Genomic DNA, 20,023 nt, shown 5'->3' on the forward strand with positions numbered 1-20,023 from the left:
TTAAATNTCGAAGCGCGTGTAGAGCGAGCCTCTCTGTTTCGGCGTGCTTTCGATGATAAGCGGAAACGCTTGTGTGGGGCCGCGTCGTGACGCGACCGCTCCCGCGTTGCTCGTCGCGTTGGGAAAACCAAATAAAAAAAAAAAAAATCCAAGTGGATTTCTTTAAAAAAAATTTTAAAAAAATATTTGTCCTTTTCGAAGTTAATATTTTACTAAATTAGAAGAAAAATATAAATAGTTTTCTTTCCGACCATCATTGGTAAATCTATATAATAGTTTTTTAACTTGATTCAAAAGTTTCCAACTATATGCGCCTGCATGTTAAGAATATTTACGGACAATATTATAATTGAGACAATGCATTTTTAAATTTTTTAAAAAATTTTCTATAATGAATTTGAAGTTATAAGCAAGCTTCAATTGCACAAAAAAAGTTTTAAACTTTTGATCTTTTATTAATACTCCAATATATTAGCGGGCAGTTAGGCATTTGTATATTTAATATAAATGTTTTTTTTCTCTTTTTTTTTGTAAATATGCTTCATAATAGTTCAAGAGTAATTCTAAATTTGCGTTCATATATTTCACACTAAAATTATTATTCTAACGCTTTATTCTGGGAAAAAGGTGGGGGAGGGTAACCTAATACGGTTGGTGGTTCCCAGTCTCAGTGTGCAAAAAGTTGTGGTTGTGGGTGCACAAGCCTACAAAAAAAAGTTGGCCGGATTAGAAAACTACCAATGTGTATGCATCCAAAACGGCTTAAAAATGTATATGTATCTTCTGTTTCGTGAATCTCATGCTAACATGTCTAGAAGCTGCTTTATCTTACCCAACTAGTGAAATACCCGCGCAATACTGCAGATATAAAAATATTTTTATAATAAAATTTAGTTTTTTTAATATTTTTATATAGTTTTATAAATCTAATTATTAATTAAATAAAAGTTATATAAAAATAATTTAATAGTTAAAATTTATATGAAAAAGATTTGAGATAAACCTATCAAAATAAATTTTAAAAATTAATAAATAGAAGAAAAATAAAATTGTAGAAGATATTGTTTAATAAAATTAATTATATATACACACATACACTATATTTCTAAAATTTTACTCTTGAAACTTAAATTCCGTATTTTTTTTATACAATGAAATTTTACGTGATTTAAATTTCATCTATCAAATTAGATTTTATTACGTGATTTATTATGTGTATTATTAATAAAATTAATTAATTATATTATATATAACTAATTATTAATAAATTTAATTAATTAATTAATTTCATAGAGTTTAGAGTTTTAAAATTTTAAACTTTGAAGCTTCAAATTTAGAAATAAATATTATAAGTTAAAATTGATATTGAAAATTTAAATATAAAATATAAAATTTGAAATTTAAAACTTTAAACTTTGTAAGTATCAAAATTTTAAATTTTGATATCAAAAATTTAAAACTATATATATATATATATAGAGAGAGAGAGAGAGGGAGAGAGAAGGGGAGTTTGGGGAGACACGTGTCACCCTGTGGTCCCCCCAAACCCTCCTTTAATGTATTTAGAAGATTAGATAGATAGAAGATAGATATCTAACAAAACACCAGCCTAACAATAATTAATACATTGCCCATTAGACCATCCTGCCTCATCTACTTAAATGTACATGCAAGAATTTAAGTGCCGTGGTATGGGGCCGTGCCGAAAATTTGCCGGTACGGTACGGCACGGTGCGTGCCGAGTCGTGCCGAGTCGTGCCGGTCAAAAATATTCTTGTGTGCCGACACATAATAGCTTAAAATATTTATTATTTTTAGCAACAAAATATTCTAACTATTTATTATATTTTTTTATTATATTTTTTAAACTTTATTGAAAAAATTACTTACTAATTTAAAAAATAGAGGGTTTTGACCTGTGCCGTCGGCACGGGATCTGTATCGTGTCGATATTTTATTGGCATGATACGGTAAGGCAGATACGATCCGTGTCGACGGGCACTTAAAATCTTGTGTACATGTAATAATTTCAAAACTAATTTGATCTAATATTGTGGACCTGATAAACCAAACGCAGCCAAACAAGCCGAACTCAACCTTTAAATTGATATTTTTTGTGTGTGTGTGTGTGTGTGTGTGTGTGTGTGTGTGTGGTCATCCCTTCCATAGATCAAACCAAATGTTCGATCAGAATGCTGTGTCTCAAAATAGAATTAAAATATATATAGAGAGAGAGTTCGGTTACTATATTATTAATCGCATCAAGTGTCGGATGCTATCAAATTTTTCGTCGTTATATATATTTCTTTGACCATTTCTATCTGTTAGATTATACGGTTCAATCAACCACCTACTCAATCTGAGAGAACTGCTATCATCTTAACCACTCGTCCTTCTCTCTCTCTCTCTCTCTCTCTCTCTCTCTCTCTCTCTCTCTCTCTCTATATATATATATATATATATATATAAAGATATATATGAGTCTAGCTACTATACTATTATAAGTATAGATTTTTTTATATTCATCAGTTTTCAGCTGTTAGATCTATCACTTTGACCATTTTCATTCGATAGATCAAGATTATACTATTCAATCAATCACCAACTCCACTCTAGGAGATTATTATCATCTTAATCGCATATCTCTTCATTCAACGGCTGAAAACTTCGGAAACAAAAGAATCTATATTCATAAGAGTATAGTAGCCCTACTGCCCTAACCATGTATTTAGAGTCCGGCTAATATATTCTTATAAGTATAAATTTTTTTACACTCATAAATTTTCGCCCGTTATTTTTTTTTTTTCTGAGTTTATTAAAGATAACTAAGTGTTACATCATTGCTTCCCACATGGTGATCATGGCAAATTACTAAACAGCAAATTTTCTCTTTATTTATTGTTAGGTAAGGAGGTGGTACTACGGCCGAAATTTTGTAAGACTAGTACAATTTATATAAAACTTTTCTGCATGATTTCATATAAAACTAGAAGAAAAACTGAAATAATTAATGTAGTTGTTTTGCAACATCATTTGTGTGCTTATCTTTGAATTTTGAATGATTCTGTTCACAGTTGCGTCTAATTAATTAATTTGTTACTGTATCCTGCAGGTTTCTTTGTTGCATACTAAATTAGGTGAGATGCATTTATATACTGTGGTTATAACTTCATATCCCATCTTTTTATTTTGTGAAGGATTAGATAGAAAAGAAGAGGAAAGGTTTCAGAGCTAAATTATTAATTTAACCACGTTTATGTACACGGACAACTGTGATGGATCGAGATATTTGAAACATGTGATATTCAACACTCAATGCTTACAGGGAACACGGTTATCTTTACAAAACCAGTGTAAGTGGGGATGTATTTGACTACGCTGAAACCACGCCTTTTAAGCAAGTCCTTTTCTCGACGTGACATTGATTTAACAGTAAATACAATATCTCTAAGGTCGTAATCACTATTTAAAACTACTTTAATTTATATTCAAATTATGCGGTGAAGCTTAGATTGAGGAAATAAGATCTTTACAAAATATTTTTTACTACACAAGATCTCTTTTGCCCGTCTTCTAATCATTAGCATTCTTCGAGAATTTACCTATTAGTTTGACAAAATGAGTTGATTAAAACAGAAACTTAAAGTTTTTTTTTTCAAGAAAAAGATAGGATAATCCGCTTGATTTATTAGGCAAAAATGAACTTAGCTACAACCTACAAGTGCCTCAATCAAAAAACAAAATTAAGGTAAGTAGAAAGGAAAAAGAAAAGAGAGAAAAGAGAAACTGAAAGTTAATGATAAATTATATCAAATTAAAATTTGATGACCCACGTAAAATTTTTTTCGTAAATTCAGCCCATCCTTTTAGCTTTTTCTTCATAAATTTTTGGTATGTATCGACAAAATATGCATGCATGCCCTCTCAAAGCGACAAAGTATCTTGCGTTACAATAATCTTACAACAAATTTTTTTTTCACCGAATTAAATTCCAGAGATTCTACAAACCGTTAATAAAATTATTATTTTACTTGTGATCCCATTTCCCATCCTCCTATTTGCACAGGCAAATCAACCCTACTCAATTTCAGCTGAAAGGAAAGCAAAGTCAACCAAAAAAACATGAAGTAGTAAAAGTGAAATGAAATTATAAGATCACAGCTATATACTAACTCTCACGCGTGGTGGGTTTTTTTTTCCTTTCCTCTGCGCACGAGTTCGAAAAGTCAACATATAGATGTAAATTCAAAAGGCCAATAACAATAAACCTGGAGAGCATAAAATAACTAAAAAAAAAAAAATTATCAAACACGTGATAATAGAAATTGCGTTCTCTTGAAATTGAGTGGAATCGAGAGAACTTCTAGAAAGTTCTAAAACTATATAGATTTGGACTTTTCTACACGTACGCAGTAGTTTTTGGATAAAGTCAAATATAGATTTTGCATTTAACGGACTCTCCCATCCGACGGTGGATGTGCGCCCGTGGATTAAGTGGGGCGGAATTCGACGGCCGGTATCAACCGCGTACCCACAGTTTTCATTGTGGTGGGGAAACGTTTAAGCCCACTCCGTGAAATTGTTGTTGAATCTCCCGCTGGATTCTGCGGCCATCTAGATGCATGGAAGGGAAACGGAAAGAAATATAAAAATAAAGAAAAGAGAGAGATTTATGTTGAGTATAAAAAGATTAAAATATTATTCAATAACGACTTAAAGTCGTTAGGATAATCGGTTGTTTTATATAGTCTCACAGTTTCATATGGTATAAAAAGCTTTTATTGAGACGACGTATGTTTTGAGCTACCATAGACATGATATATTCGCGAAGAAAAAAAGGAATTGATGTAGTTTAACATGTAACTATGAACTAACCAATTTCACTCTACAAGTAACACCACAAAGAATTAGAACATCAAAGCTCTATTCGATGAGAGGTCACCAGTTTTCAATATATAGCATTAGGCTCCTGTACTATATATCTATGGTACCGGAGCTTTGGTACTATAGTTTTATTTTTAATTTTAGAATGTTCAAACCAATAATCTACACGGTTAAAATTGATCTAAGATATTTGAAGTTTTTAAAAATAAAATGTTATATTTTTTTCGACATAGTTTACTTTATGATCAAATCGTTTCAAAATTATCAAATTTTAATGGCTACTATTGCGAGTTTGTAGTTTATTGGTATAGGAAAATTTAGATTTATTTATATTTTGATAGAAAATATTTTAAACTATCTATATCAAGGTCAGCATCCTTAATGTTAAATTCTAAAATCCTATGCTCAAATTTTAAAAATTGTTCAATTTTCGTCGTTTATTTTGACATAATTTACTTACTAAGTAAACGATATCGAAAAATACTAAAATTTTATTTCTAAGATCTTCATATACCCTAGATAATATTTAACGGTATGGATCGTTAATTTGAACACCATAAGATTGAAAACAAGACTATAGTATTGGAGCTCCGGTACTATAGATAGTATAGCAGCCTAATTCTATATATATATATATATATATATATAAAGATATATATGAGTCTAGCTACTATACTATTATAAGTATAGATTTTTTTATATTCATCAGTTTTCAGCTGTTAGATCTATCACTTTGACCATTTTCATTCGATAGATCAAGATTATACTATTCAATCAATCACCAACTCCACTCTAGGAGATTATTATCATCTTAATCGCATATCTCTTCATTCAACGGCTGAAAACTTCGGAAACAAAAGAATCTATATTCATAAGAGTATAGTAGCCCTACTGCCCTAACCATGTATTTAGAGTCCGGCTAATATATTCTTATAAGTATAAATTTTTTTACACTCATAAATTTTCGCCCGTTATTTTTTTTTTTTCTGAGTTTATTAAAGATAACTAAGTGTTACATCATTGCTTCCCACATGGTGATCATGGCAAATTACTAAACAGCAAATTTTCTCTTTATTTATTGTTAGGTAAGGAGGTGGTACTACGGCCGAAATTTTGTAAGACTAGTACAATTTATATAAAACTTTTCTGCATGATTTCATATAAAACTAGAAGAAAAACTGAAATAATTAATGTAGTTGTTTTGCAACATCATTTGTGTGCTTATCTTTGAATTTTGAATGATTCTGTTCACAGTTGCGTCTAATTAATTAATTTGTTACTGTATCCTGCAGGTTTCTTTGTTGCATACTAAATTAGGTGAGATGCATTNTTATATATATATATATATATATATATATATATATATATATATATATAGTAAATCCAGCTACTATTCTTTTAGTAGGACGGTGGTCTTCGTCCTCCTAAGCCATTTTAGATGATAGAAATTTCGAATCGATGATCGAAATTGTTAAAGTTGATCTATAGAGTATTTATAATGTCTAGAAACTAAATTTTAAAATTTGTTGTCAAATTTATTGAAGAGTTAAAAAATGAGTGGTAAAAAATGAATAATTTTGTGAAAATAACTGTTAGACTTTTTCAATTCATGATCAGAATTATCATACGTTATCTAAATAGTATAAAAATTTTCTATCAAAAATTCAAGCTGCTTGGATTGTTCTTCACGGTTAAACAAGCAAACGACTCATATAGGCGGTCAAAAACTATCGATTTTGAAATCATTTGATCACTATGTAAATAATTCTAAATCAACTTTAACAATTCCGATAATCAATTTGAAATCTCTATCATCTGAAATGATTTAGAAGGATGAAGATCTCCATCCTTCTAAAAGGATAGTAAATGGATTCTATATATAGTTGCCTAAGATCAACAACCAGAACCAAATGAAATTTAGAAATTTCATATTGGAGCTGCTGCTTCTCTTCTCAAAATTTCACTTTAACTGCTGAGAAATGACCATGTTAGACTATCTTTTCCTGCTACTGTATGTTCCGTTTTCATTAATTCAAATAAAATTTTAGATCAAATATTTAATACACTGAGGAAAAAACAAACTTTAAATTAGATTCAAAGTATTAAGCCGAGAGGCTAGAAATTACCAAATCAATCAGCTTATTAAAGAATAAGACAGTATCCTCATGGACGGACGAAGGTAATTGCACATTAAGCAGCGCGACAAATTTTTTTTTTTTTTTTTGAGAGATAGTAGCATGCTATCCGTTTCGTTTATTTTAAGATAACAAATAAGAATAGTAGAGGCGCAAAGAGTTGGGCTGGCCCATTGGCCTAACATGTGGGCTATAATCTGGGCCAAAACCAAAAAGGCCCAATTCCTTGTCCAGTTGCGTAAACTTGGTTCACCACGTCAGCTACAAATGTCCAGGAAATCCACCACCAATCCATTTTCTCGATTGAATCTTCACCGTCCAGATGAGTCCAGTAATGACGTGGTGCAGCTGGTCCAGGCAATAATTTCGTCGCCTAGATCACCGGTTCCTGCGGACGGTTTATTAGTAACCTTCGGTCATTTGGTTTTTTTTAAAAAATTAATTTTAATTATAAAAAGTTGTACTTAGCCGACGATTCAATGTTGCTCCACGTGGCTCACATTTCGCTTACGTGGTGTGAACGCTCATCTCCAAGTGCTTGGTCAGATCCGTGCGTATAACCTTTTTTTTTTAATTAATTAGAGTTAGAATTAGCGAGTGTTAAACGTGTTGACCGGAAAAATTACTTGCACCGACAACTCCTCCCACTGAGCCAAGCGTCTACGTTCCCTCGTCCGTGTTAGTTTAGAATACAAAATAATAATAATAATAATAATAATAATGTAATAATTAACAAGAACTAAAAGGGTTTATGTAATCGTACACTAGGCCATAAAATATTACCATACTTATCTGATGCTGCGCACACTTCGATTTCATCCATTATTCATGATCCCATACTCATCCATTGTAACTTTTTTCCAATTTAAAAACTTGAAGGTGATGCACATGCCTTGCATGAAACAATTTCTCTTTGCGAATAAAATATTAAAACAATTCTTCCGCAGAACCTTTCCAAGCTAGATTTGGCTATTCTCCACATGCAAGTATACTTGTGAGAAACTTGAGGCTTCTGTCATGTTTCTAGGAGGTATTTTGACTTGCTAAAAGCAACGGTTCACCCTTTAGAACAGGGCGTAACGATATTAAATTAAATATTCTTGATAAATTGGGATTTACTGTTTCTTTCTCCTCAACGGTTCACTGCGGAAACACTTTACTTCTCTCTCTCTCTTTGCCTCCCTATATATTCCTCACATAAGAGGTGATCAAGGCCAAAAGATTATATATTTGGTAGCTCTTGGTTACCATACATAGAAATGGAGAACATGGAGGAAAATACTGGGGGAGGTGAAGAGGAGGTTAGAAAGGGCGGCTGCGCGCCGGTTCACAGCCAAGTGAAGAAGATCAAGCAAGAGGATGAGAAGATCAAGAGCCAAACCCAGCAGCCTCAGGTGTTCGAGGCGAGGCCCGTCTTTCGGGAGCTCACCCGGCAGCTCTCGCGGTCGCCGCTGGGGCGGGTCGGCCGAGCAATATCCGTGACGGATTGAGTAGAAGTAGATCAGTGGAGAAACATAGGAGAATTTCTTTTCTCTCTTCCTTTTAGGGTCCTATCTTTCTCTTGTAAAGATGTAGGTTGTTTTGTTAGTCCTTTTCTGATTTGGTCCAAGAAAAGAAGGCAAAGGGCAGATTCGAGTCTTTAGCTAGTTTGATTTGAAACTGAAAAATTTTCAGACACTTGTATTGAGCAAAAACTGGCAATGAACATCGAGCACGCTGCATCCCTTCATCAATTTTTTTAAATTTTTTTCTTCTGAATGATTCTCTACTTCATCAAAAGCGCAACCATTGCAAGGTTTACTTAACAGTTCATTATCAGAATTCTGCCACACTCTAGGAAATTCATAAGATTGTTCTGCGAATTAGTTTTTTGACAGATATTTGAGATGATGAGAGTTCCTAGTCCATGGCTGCTCCAGTTTCAATATTCTGTTCTGATTTACCAAAGTGTGTTTAAAACCTAACATGCTAAGCAGAACTCCTCGCACAATAGAGATATTTCAACCATAAATACTAAAGCAATGTTATAGAAAAGGAATAGTTTTGGCCTAAGAAGAAACATGATAGTATATCTCATCCCTGTAACTGCCAATGTGACTGCTCCTATCAAATTACCAAGTTTACAAAAGACCTCGAGCACATAGGACTACTAACCATTCAAAAATCAAATAACATTACAAGAAAAATAGCAATAGGAGCAGCACCAGAAGCAAAGGAATCTTAAATATTGGTTAACATACAACAAGAAACTGAGAATGGAATGTCATATTAACAGAGAGGTCAAAAGAGGAGAACGAATCAAATTTTTCCCTTTCATTGTAGCATGTAGTCAATACAATAAGATCAACTGCTAAAAAATTAAAGACCAGCCAAAAATTCATCAAATAAACCTCATTAACAAACAACCAATTTAGGCGGCAGATTTTTCCTTTGATAGCATTTTAACCCTCTGAGTGAGCTTCCGCATCACATCTATGATCATCAGTTTCTTCTGCATTCTGAATTGGACGGCCAACTCAGTTGAGTAAGATGCACCGACTTTTAATACGGACTCATCCTCCATTATCTTTGTGGAGAAGTGTTCAAGAGCAATGACACAAAGTGCAATAATAGTTCGGAGAGCTGCAGCTTCAACTGACGAACCCAGAGGGGCTTCCCCTCCTAGTGACTTTAGGGCGCTTAGATCGAGAATCTTTACTTTTTCAGATTCAGTTGTAAGAAGCGCACGCAAAGCAGCTAGCAAGCGGCCATCCACCAATTCAGGACCTCCTAAGGTGACCTGAAAAGTAACAAAAATAAATGAGCTTAGTATGTGAAATGCACTGAAAATTAAATAGTATTATCAAACCCAATGTTCAGGCAAGATACCACGTAACACATATGCGGTAGGCGGGTGCATGCATATACAGGCATGGATGCAAAGTGCATGCACCTTTTTTAGAACAGAGTAGTTAGACATGTGTGCTTTCGCATCTCTCATCGACCAAAATTATAAGCAGTAAACATTTAGTAAAGAACCTTGGGAAGAGCTCCATCTCCCTGTAGATTTAGCTGCGAAAGGATCTCTTGCTGCCACTTAGCTGGAGATGAAAAGCTGGGAGAAGAAACTCCAGCTGCTGTACTAGCAGCATCAAGGAGAGTTTCATCATACTTCAGTTCAACTTGATCATATGGGTTCGACGGAATAACAAACCCATAATCAAGAAGGAACAAGTCATTGCTTAAACAACCATAGTTTAGTGTCACCGGGGTGTCTCCGTTGATATGTGTCTCTGCCACAACCTGCAGATATCACAAAGCAGCAAGAACTGTTATATATGAAACTTAGCAAGCGATGAATCACATTATTTATTGCATGAAAACTTCATGAGATTAAATTTGAAGACATTGATGAGAGAGAAAAAGAGAGAAAAAGAAACTTCAAGGGTTGAGAATGTGGAACGAGCATGCCTTGACTGACATATTCCGGCTGCTTGTATCTTGCTGTTGAACAATTCGAGCATTTGGGTTAAAGGAATGATTACACATATCTATTAGCGGAAGCAACATAGGGACCTCAGAGTGCTTTCCATCAGAAAGGATTTCACCATGCAAACGGAACGCTCGCGAGGAAACTGCCGACATGGCCCAGCCGAGAGAAGAAGCATTGACATCTTGACCTCCAAAAGGATGATCCTTGGAGGCCACATCGTCGAGTATATTCTTGACTTCCTTCTCAAACTCAAGAAGAAAGCGGCATCTTTTGTTTACCTGCAAAAGTGTCGAAAACGACCTTACCTTACTGTGAAAATTTTAGTTGCGTATGGCAAATCTGAAAGAACCACGAAAGAAGATTCTGTGACCTGGTGAAGAAGGGGAGCGTACTGCAAACTTTTTACGTCGCCTCCCGGAAAGAAAATCGGCACGGTGAAAGCTTCTGGTAAGTTGCTGATATAAGGCCACCAGAGGGACCCGACTGTCGCCCTCTCTTGAAGAAGCCGCAAGCCCAATCTCATAGCCCAGAGTTCCTCTGCCACATGCTCCCCACATGGTCTATTTTACTCCTTACGAAAAACTCACTATAGCCTAATTGGTAAAATAGGAAGTTACGGCAATAGACTAAGCCTGGAAAGCTGAGAACATACAAGGCCCAGCATGCAGCAAAAGAGCAGGGATACACTATTCTTGGAATTAAGCAACATTAAAGATGGATCATTTTAAGTAAAAATGTCTGACTTATTAGCCATTCAGAAGCAAGCCCCCAAAACTTAAATTTGGATTTGAATCATGCAGGAGGAAAAGGAGAATGATTTCTATGAACTAAACAGTAGTATGATGAGTTTGGGGGCGGTTCAATGACTATTAATCAAAGAACAAGTGAAACCGTACACTAAGAAGAAATTGAGATTAGAGTGAAAAAAACCTAGAAGGGGAACTCATTACCGGGGACTTTGGAAGCCAAGTGAGCGAGAAGGGAATGGGCTCCGTCGCGGCGGGGATCGGGGGGGCGGTGGAACTGGAGCGGGAGGTGGGTGGGGAGGACGATGAGGTCGGAGCCGGGGGGGATATCGTCGGCGGAGACGACGCCGAGGCCGTAGGACGAGTCGGCGATCCGGAGCTTGGGGTGGACGAACCCGCCCTCCGTCCGGACCCACCGCGCGAGGTCGGGCGGGCGCGGCACGAGCCGCGACGCCGAGCAGGCGAGAGCGCGGCGGTGGGTGAGGGACGACGCCGATGAGGCCACCATGTCGAGGACGGTGCCGGAGAGGAGCGTCTTTGGGGCTACTGCGGACGCCGCCATTTTTTTTTTTCTTTTTTTTGTGGGTGGAAGCGGAGGACAACTCTCAGACGAGGATTGAAAGTGTCGAGTAGGGGTGAAAGTGGTTAGCATAACACCAGATTTACTATGACGCGATTCTTATGCATGTTGATCACAAAAGCACTAACATGCTGTTACACTATATTAAAAATATATTTATTTTTTTTAATACCGATATATTCCGATTGTTAACTATATTATTTAGATAACTATTTGCTAGTTTAAAAAGAGAGAGAGAGAGAGAGAGAGAGAATGCCAAACCATGTTATTAGCAAAGAAATCTTAACGTGTCGATGTATAGTCACGACGCATACTAGTGAGCATTTAAAACCTTACTATGAGATGGTGTTGGCTGGGTGCTTAAAGAGTGGATCCAAAACGCAATCTGGTTTGGGCCGGCAATGTCTTCGGCCCAATCCGTGAGGATCCGGTCCGCGTTGAAGGCCCGTATAATTATCTCAAAAATTCTTTTTCCCGCCTATTTAACTCAGAAATGTCGGGGGAAGAGTGACAGAGAACACCGCATCTACAATGGCGGAGGTCGAGAGGGAGGGAACTCGCCTCGCCCGCGACATCGCGCGGATCCTCGACGAGTGCCGCGTCTCGCACGCCGTCCACGCCCGTAAGCTCAAGGAGCTCTGCGCCCTCCGCTCCTCCTCCTCCTCGTCCTCCTCCTCCACAACCCTCCGCTTCTTCCCCTCATTCGCCAAAACCCTAACCCCTCTCTTCGACTCCCCCCGCCGCATCCTCTCCTCCGAGCGCGTCGTCCGCTTCGTCTCCGCCTTTGCCTCCCACCGCGACGGGAGCGACGTCGCCACCTCCGACGCCTTCTTGGAGGAGTTCCTCAGGTTCCTCATCGCCGCCGCCGCTGCCGCACACCGGCCTGCTAGGTTTCGCTCATGCCAGATGATTTCTGAGGTAAATTAGGGCTTAACGAATTTCCTGGACCTGCGGACTAGGGTTTCTCTTTTTTCGCTTTCGGCAAATTGGATCTAGGTTGTCTTTTGGATGCCTAATTCTTGTCTACTAGATTCTCTGGAGATGCATAGTAGGCTTCCTCTTCTGCAAAATATGAAATGGAACCGATTAGTTTATTCATCTTCAATAATTAGAGGAATTTCATTTTAATTCTGGTTGTGAAATTTTGTTTTATTGAAATTTACTAGCTATGATGTGATTTCCTTACGGCATAAAATGATATCTCCATCTTTCCATATTTCCTCATGATCACTTTTGTTCCTCTTATGATATTTGAAGTGATATAGGTAAGTAATTATACTTTGTGTCTACTATTTCTTCCTATATTTTCATTCTTTGTTGAATGCTATAGGTTAAAGCATTGACCGCAAGACCCCTTCCCTTGCGCAGATTATAATGCACTTGCCGGACGATGCAGAGGTCAGCGACGAGGTGTGGGATGAAGTGATCGACAGCATGAAAGTGCGAGTCCAGGACAAAATCCCCGCCATTCGTGCTTTTGCAATCCGTGCTCTCTCACGATTTGCAATTGAAGGGGATGATGCTCATGTCCTTGATCTCTTTCTCCAGACCTTGGCTCAAGAACAGAACGCCGTAAGTTCTCTTAAGAGTTGTTTGCTATTATTCCCACTTTATGTGATTTCTTCTTATTTGTACGTGATCTGAGACATGAAGGAGGTGCGGAAAACAATAGTTCTATCTCTGCCCCCTTCAAATGTTACATTGGAGGCAATTGTTGGGTCCACACTCGACGTGAGCGAATCAGTCCGTAAAGCAGCTTATTGCGTCCTGGCGACTAAATTCCCACTTCAAAGTCTCAGGTAACTAGATGTTATCGGCAGCAAAATTTGTTAAGAAAATGTAATGCAACTGTTGTAACAGTGATGTGTTGCAAATTCATTTCAGCATCAAGCATAGGACTACTCTCCTTCAGAGAGGGCTTTCCGACAGATCCTCTATTGTTATCAAAGAATGCTTGAAGATGCTGAAGGATGAGTGGCTTTCCAAGTGCTGCGAGCGAGATCCTGTTGCTCTTCTCAGATTTCTAGATGTAGAGACTTACGAGTCAGTTGGAGAAGCTGTAATGGAAGCCCTTTTGAAAGAAGGGTTGATCAGAGTGCAAGAAGGTCAGAGTTTGAGGCAGTACTCGACATCACACGCGGAAACTGAGGGTCAGTTGAATATATCTACATGGTAGAAAAAAGATTGAACACATGTACTTAAAGAAAACCACGTCATCTTTTCATTGTATATTGCATAAAATGGTTATACCCTTATGTTAAACTACCATGTCCTTTGTGGAAATTATTTTCTTCTTCATGATCAAGTATCTGCTTACATCTCCAAGCATGGATGTAGATCTACACATACCTATCCTTTCGTACATGCTTATACCTTTAAAAGGGGGAAAAATCAACTTTAGTGTTCCTTGTTAATGCATCAGGAGAACACAGCCCCAGTATTCAGCTAATGGATGCCGAGGTTGCTCTTTATTGGAAAACACTGTGCAAACATTTGCAAGCTGAAGCTCAAGTAAGGAGTACACTTATTTTACTTTCAAATGCAGCATTTTCGTGATGCTTTTTAACTCGCTGTCTTTTAACTTAATGTCAGCATCATTATTCACTATTCTGTCACTATCCTGTCAACTTGTCATCCCCTGTTCGACAGAAATAGGATAAAGTAAATCATGATAGATAGACTGTTAGCTAGTAGATTTTTTAGCGCTTAATACTTAATTTGCCTTCTTTGCCTCCTTTTCCAGAGTTGAATCATTTCTGCTGCAAATGTCACTGGTAGTTGTTATTGAGTTGAGCTGAGAATGGCACTTGTTATATTAGAATTGATTCATATACTGTTCAGTTTAATTACAATAATTACTGTATATCTGCTTAGTTCTACATTTGGAAGCAAAAAGAATGGCCACATTTGCAAGCAAGAAAATGCCCTCGCCTGAACCTGTTCAACAGGCAAATTACATCTAATGATCCTCTTCCAAACCATTATCCAGGCCAAAGGCTCTGAGGCAGCAGCTACTACTGGTACTGAAGCAGCAGTATATGCTTCAGAAGCTTCAGACAACAATGATCTTTTGGAGCGAATCCTTCCAGGGACTGTTTATGAGTATGTTGCTCTGGTAAAAGCACACCTTTCTGCAGGTAAAACTATATAGCGTACATTATCTTGGTTCTTAGATGATCCATTCTGATATGATATAATATATTTCTCTCTTTTAGGACCAAACTACCGCTTCATATCCCGACAGCTTCTACTTCTTGGTGCAATGCTTGATTTTTCAGATGCAACAAACAGGAAGGCTGCTAGTGGTTTTTTGCATGAACTTTTCCTCAGGCCTCTCGAACATGAAGTTGACGACCATGGGAATGAGATCGCCACAGGAGATGGAGTCAGTCTTGGTGGAGATAAGGACTGGGCAAGAGCAGTATCAGAGTTGGCTCAAAAGGTTCATGCTTCTTCTGGTGAATTTGAAGCAGTTGTTACCAGTGTGATTGAGGAGCTTGCTCGCCCATGTAGGGAGAGAACTGCCAACTCTATGCAGTGGATGCATTGCCTTGCAGTGACTAGCCTTCTTCTGGAGAACATTGATTCCTTAAAGAGATTGCAAGGCAAAGCTATTGAGCCTTATGAGTTGCTTCACTCTTTGTTGCTCCCAGCAGTAAGTGGTATTCTTCTGATTTCTCACAGATATCATAATTCTTACTGGGGCTTTTACATATATATTAATAACTTATATTTACATTTATACTCCTAAGAACCTGAAATTGTATGTATACCCTGTGAAAATGTTGTTTCATAAAAAGTATTTATATTGCTAGTTTAGGAGTTATTCAAATTCCGGATTTTGGGCAGAGGATGGTTTCTTATTAAAAGAAATTCTTTTTGTAAGTACATAGTTATGATGGTAAGGTTAAGGTGTCTACAGAAATTTAGACTTTAGGAGGGCATATATGTACATTGAAAATCTCATAGGTATATAAGTAATAATCTTCTTGTGTTAGTTTGATGCTTGCAATATTTGTTTTCCACCATTCTGTGTGACTTGCGATTGTCCACCCTGTGTTAAACTTTAAAGTGCTCTTTATTGCATAAATATGCAGGCAAAACATATTCATGTTGATGTACAGAGGGCTGCCATTAGATGTCTTTGTCTCTTTGGCCTGTTAGACTTGAGGCCAAGCCCAGACCTAGTAACACAGTTGCGCCTATCCTTCATTAATGGCCCTGGTCCTGTTAGTGCTATGGCCTGTAAGGCATTGATCGATCTTGCCACATGGCATGGCCCTCATGAAGCTGACAAATTGATTGGACTCGATTTGCCACAAGCTGATGATGGCAAAACTCATTTCACTTCAGTTAATATATCAGAAATAAAGGAAGATGATTTAAGCATAGGAGTACTTGATCTCCTATTTTCTGGATTCAGAAAATATGATTGGGAAGCAAGCACCGAACATGATGATTATGATAACATTCAAGCTATTCTCGGAGAAGGTTTTGCAAAGATTCTTCTCATGAGCAAGAACTACCCTAGCATACCTTCTCATTTACATCCTTTGATCCTATCCAAGCTCATCAACCTGTTTTTCTGTGATGAGACCAAAGAATTACAAAGGTTATCCCGCAATCAATGATTCTATATGTTGTTCAAATATAATATTGCCACAGTATTCTTCTTACTGTTTTATATTAATACAGGTTGAAGCAATGTCTGTCCGTCTTTTTTGACCATTATCCAGCCCTCTCGCATAGTCACAAGGCAAGCCAATCTTGTTAAAAGAGCATATTGAATTCTTTAGTTTACAGGATATTTGAGTGTAATGATTTGACCTCTGTAATGATTTGACCTCTATTTTATACAGAGTTGCATCTCCAGAGGATTCATACCAGTCATGCGAGGTATGTGGCCTGGTATATGCGGCAATTCTGCAGGCTCGACCACTGCAGTGTCTCGAATGAGAAAACGTGCAGTCCAAGTGTCACGGTTCATGCTGCAAATGATACAATGTCCTTTATTTTCAAAAGAGAGCGAAGAACAACATTCTACGAAGAGCTCTGATAGCCTCTTGACTTCAGTGCAGTCATTAGACAACTTTGACAGTGGAGAAGAAGGGCTTGCCATTCGCATTGCTGTGGAGGTGCTTTCTTTTATCCTGCTGGATTTAAATTCTGTCTTATTTCCTACGGAGTGTTTTATATTCCCTTGGCTCAGTATGAAAAATGGGGCCTATTTTGGATGCATGAACTCTTGTTCAGCATATCTTTTTTATTTACTTATTGGGCTTGTGGTAATAAATTAATGAGAAGAAAAAATGTCTATTGTTGCATGCTAAATTATTTTTCTCATAATATCTTGAATCACCTTGTCAGTGACTTGCAATCCTGAAAAGTCTTGTCACTGCAATCCTGAAAAGTCTTGATTATGAGGATCGTGATCTTGTGAGGGAACTAAAGTCAAACTTCTAGGTTGTGGCAGTAATCAATGATCAATATTGCCGACAGTAATATGATATTGTGGAGAGTTAGATGTTCTTGTATAAAACTGAATCCAAAATTTGTGGCAGTAGCTGATATCTAATGCTATTCATCTGCCAGGTAGCAAGCTTTCCTGAGAAGAAGACATCTGCTGGAAAAGCATATATATTGGCACTGTGCAAAACAGCCTTATTATTGCAATTTCACCGATCAGAGCAAAGGGCTATTAAGTGCATGAGAGGATTGTTGAGTGTCATGATTACATCAGCATCAGCCGACAAGGAAGTAGTCAAAGAACTTTCACGAATGGCAGCACGATTAAGATCTCTTGATGAAAATCCAAACGAGGAGCTATCACAAGAACAAGTTGATGCTTTATTTGGTACGGCATTATCTCATATAAGTACATAGATATATTCATACCATACATATTGTCCTACCAAATCATCTACTTATGTACCGCTTTAAAATCTGAATTTCCAATTTGGAACTCAGTTACATTGATCAATTTGGAACTGAAAGCGCTTTTTTGAATAATCTTAGGAAAGCTTGGATTGGAAGGGAGCATTAAACTGGATATCAACTCAGTGCTGCCGCCAACACCAGCACCACAATCAGCCAGAGCTACTGCTGCTAGGAGAAGAGTAAGGCGTGAACCTTCCTCTTCCGAAGAAGAAGATGATGAAGAAGATGATGGTGATAATAATGAGGCATCGGTTCGTCAAGTTATAGCGACTCCAACCTTGACAGCCATGCGTTCTCAGAGAGCAAGCAAGACGGCTGCGATGAGCAAGATAGCTGCCAAAACTGCCACTGTTTTTCCGGGTGGTAAGATGGAAGACGATCAGTCTGATGTGACATCGGACGAATCTTCAGATGAATCTGGCGATGATCTTGATGTGTGAATCATTACAAGGCTGTGTGCCATTGGGATGAAAGGCTATGAATCTATGTGCTAGGGATGACATAAAAGGAAGCCCCATCCATAGTTTGAGATTATACTTGCTCACATGAGTCGACTATTTAAAGTTTCAATGTGTATCCCTTTAGTGTTATCCGAATCTTAGGAGACATTTGTTTATGAGGTGCAAGTATTTGTTGTATGTTGTATGCTGTTGTTTTGCTCATGATGGAATGAGCTATATGATGATATTGTTGTGTTTATAATTTGTAGCAGCAACTTTCAGTGCCTAGTGCCTGATACCTAGAGTATTATGATGATAAAATTCGGATGAAAACTGTATTGTTGAACAGCTTAAATTTGTGCATCTAAGTTCTGTTGATTGGACAGATTGTGATCATCTTAAATCGTAATTATCTTTCGTATGTCCACAACCAAGTCCTTCTGGGACATAATTTCGATCTCTTGTAGGCGGTTGATATATTGATAAAGTTATGTAGTATTCTATATTATGTGGATAAATTAATCAAAATTCTCTGTTTCATATTCACCGACACATTAATAACCAAAAAGGGTCCAAATATTAGCCCCACGCGTGAACGAAAATTACTTTACGAGAAATATAATACGAGCCCCGGACGCGAACATGATGATTTTTTTTGCTCAATTTTATAATCAGGGATAAGATGGAAATTAAACGTAGATAAACGGCTCAGATTTATTGGTATTCTAGTCGAACTTCTTTTACGCGAGCTTAGACAAAATCCAAACTGATAACAGGATCTCGAGTATTAATATAAACGAACTTGAGATAAAGTGATTGAGACTAGATTTAAGATAATGCTAAGTATAATTACATACTTCTCGTTTAAGGATATTGTGACGATAAAACTAGAGAGTCTTGATATCCGATATTCGTTTTTCATTAAGAATCCTGATTCAACGCAATTATTTCTTACTTCATATCATTTATTTAAACATTTAAACCTACTCCTAATGCGAATAGGAAAAACATTTAAACCTACTCCTAATGCGAATAGAAAAAATAGGCTATTTAAGCACGTCGTAGTCCATCCACATTGCTTCTTTCTCGTGTGATTCACGATACCGTCGATCTCAATGGGCAACTCTTCGTCCTCCATCTCCAGCGCCGAACGCAAGCCCTCGCCGCCCCGCGCTCGATCTCCTCCGCCACCATCGGCGGCGGAGGCCGCCCCCCGCCCGCCGGAGATCGATCTCAAGCGGATCTTCAACAAGTTCGACGCGGACGGCGACGGGCGCATCCGCGAGGCGGAGGTCGCGGCGATGCTGACGAGGCTCGGCTGCGACGACGACGCGGCGTCGATGGTCGCGGCTGCGGACGCGGACGGGGACGGCTACATCGACATGGGGGAGTTCGCGGCGATCTTCGGCGGGAGCCTGGAGGAGGCGCGGGAGGTGGAGGCGGAGCTGAGGGCGGCGTTCGCGGTGTTCGACGAGGACGGAGACGGGGGGATCACGGCGGAGGAGCTGTTTAGGGTTTTGGAGAAGCTCGGGGAGGGGGAGACGATGGACAGGTGTCGGGAGATGGTGAGGGGGGTGGATCGGAACGGCGATGGAGTGGTGAGCTTCGAGGAGTTTAGGCTTATGATGACGCAGGAGTTCTTCGCCTCGTCCCCTCGCAGCACGTAGCGCCGCGCACAACGTCCACCAGTATATATACATACACTGATACACAAACGCACACGCACAGATATATTATTATATTATATAGTACTCTCTTTTTTGCTTATTTTTTCTTGCATTTTCTACAGGACACTAGCCTCCTTGGGATTTGGGATCTGAGCCCGTTAT

The 20,023-nt window shown here is 37.9% G+C and overlaps 3 protein-coding genes across 3 annotated transcripts; 2 read left to right on the forward strand and 1 right to left on the reverse strand.

The window, feature by feature from the left end:
* On the reverse strand, nt 9,303–11,854 carry LOC109711635 (histone-lysine N-methyltransferase setd3). Its single transcript, XM_020234777.1, has 5 exons — nt 11,442–11,854; nt 10,862–11,028; nt 10,470–10,769; nt 10,038–10,301; nt 9,303–9,798 (listed from the first exon to the last, which is right to left on the reverse strand). Exons 1-5 carry the CDS (start codon nt 11,797–11,799, stop codon nt 9,430–9,432), a joined length of 1,458 nt encoding a protein of 485 aa, XP_020090366.1. The 5' UTR covers nt 11,800–11,854; the 3' UTR covers nt 9,303–9,429.
* On the forward strand, nt 11,879–18,544 carry LOC109711634 (condensin complex subunit 3). Its single transcript, XM_020234776.1, has 12 exons — nt 11,879–12,735; nt 13,186–13,389; nt 13,471–13,616; nt 13,702–13,967; nt 14,240–14,328; nt 14,807–14,954; nt 15,033–15,472; nt 15,915–16,429; nt 16,513–16,573; nt 16,677–16,952; nt 17,410–17,671; nt 17,833–18,544. Exons 1-12 carry the CDS (start codon nt 12,349–12,351, stop codon nt 18,192–18,194), a joined length of 3,156 nt encoding a protein of 1,051 aa, XP_020090365.1. The 5' UTR covers nt 11,879–12,348; the 3' UTR covers nt 18,195–18,544.
* On the forward strand, nt 12,734–19,951 carry LOC109711636 (probable calcium-binding protein CML15). The gene is made up of 2 exons (XM_020234778.1): nt 12,734–12,881; nt 19,250–19,951. The coding sequence occupies exon 2, from the start codon at nt 19,310–19,312 to the stop codon at nt 19,859–19,861; it is 552 nt and encodes a 183-aa protein (XP_020090367.1). The 5' UTR covers nt 12,734–12,881; nt 19,250–19,309; the 3' UTR covers nt 19,862–19,951.

The sequence above is a fragment of the Ananas comosus genome, linkage group 6 (genome assembly GCF_001540865.1).
Source record: "Ananas comosus cultivar F153 linkage group 6, ASM154086v1, whole genome shotgun sequence".
NCBI lineage: Eukaryota > Viridiplantae > Streptophyta > Magnoliopsida > Poales > Bromeliaceae > Ananas > Ananas comosus.

Excerpts from the sequence above, each read along its gene's own strand:
- LOC109711635 (XM_020234777.1), bottom strand. The coding sequence starts at position 11,799 with ATGGCGGCGTCCGCAGTAGCCCCAAAGACGCTCCTCTCCGGCACCGTC. Across the intron at positions 11,029-11,441 it reads CTTGGCTTCCAAAGTCCCCG|AGGAACTCTGGGCTATGAGA; the intron begins GTAATGAGTTCC and ends AGCATGTGGCAG. Across the intron at positions 10,770-10,861 it reads ACGCTCCCCTTCTTCACCAG|GTAAACAAAAGATGCCGCTT; the intron begins GTCACAGAATCT and ends ACACTTTTGCAG.
- LOC109711634 (XM_020234776.1), top strand. The coding sequence starts at position 12,349 with ATGGCGGAGGTCGAGAGGGAGGGAACTCGCCTCGCCCGCGACATCGCG. Across the intron at positions 12,736-13,185 it reads CATGCCAGATGATTTCTGAG|ATTATAATGCACTTGCCGGA; the intron begins GTAAATTAGGGC and ends TCCCTTGCGCAG. Across the intron at positions 14,329-14,806 it reads ATTTGCAAGCTGAAGCTCAA|GCCAAAGGCTCTGAGGCAGC; the intron begins GTAAGGAGTACA and ends ACCATTATCCAG.
- LOC109711636 (XM_020234778.1), top strand. The coding sequence starts at position 19,310 with ATGGGCAACTCTTCGTCCTCCATCTCCAGCGCCGAACGCAAGCCCTCG.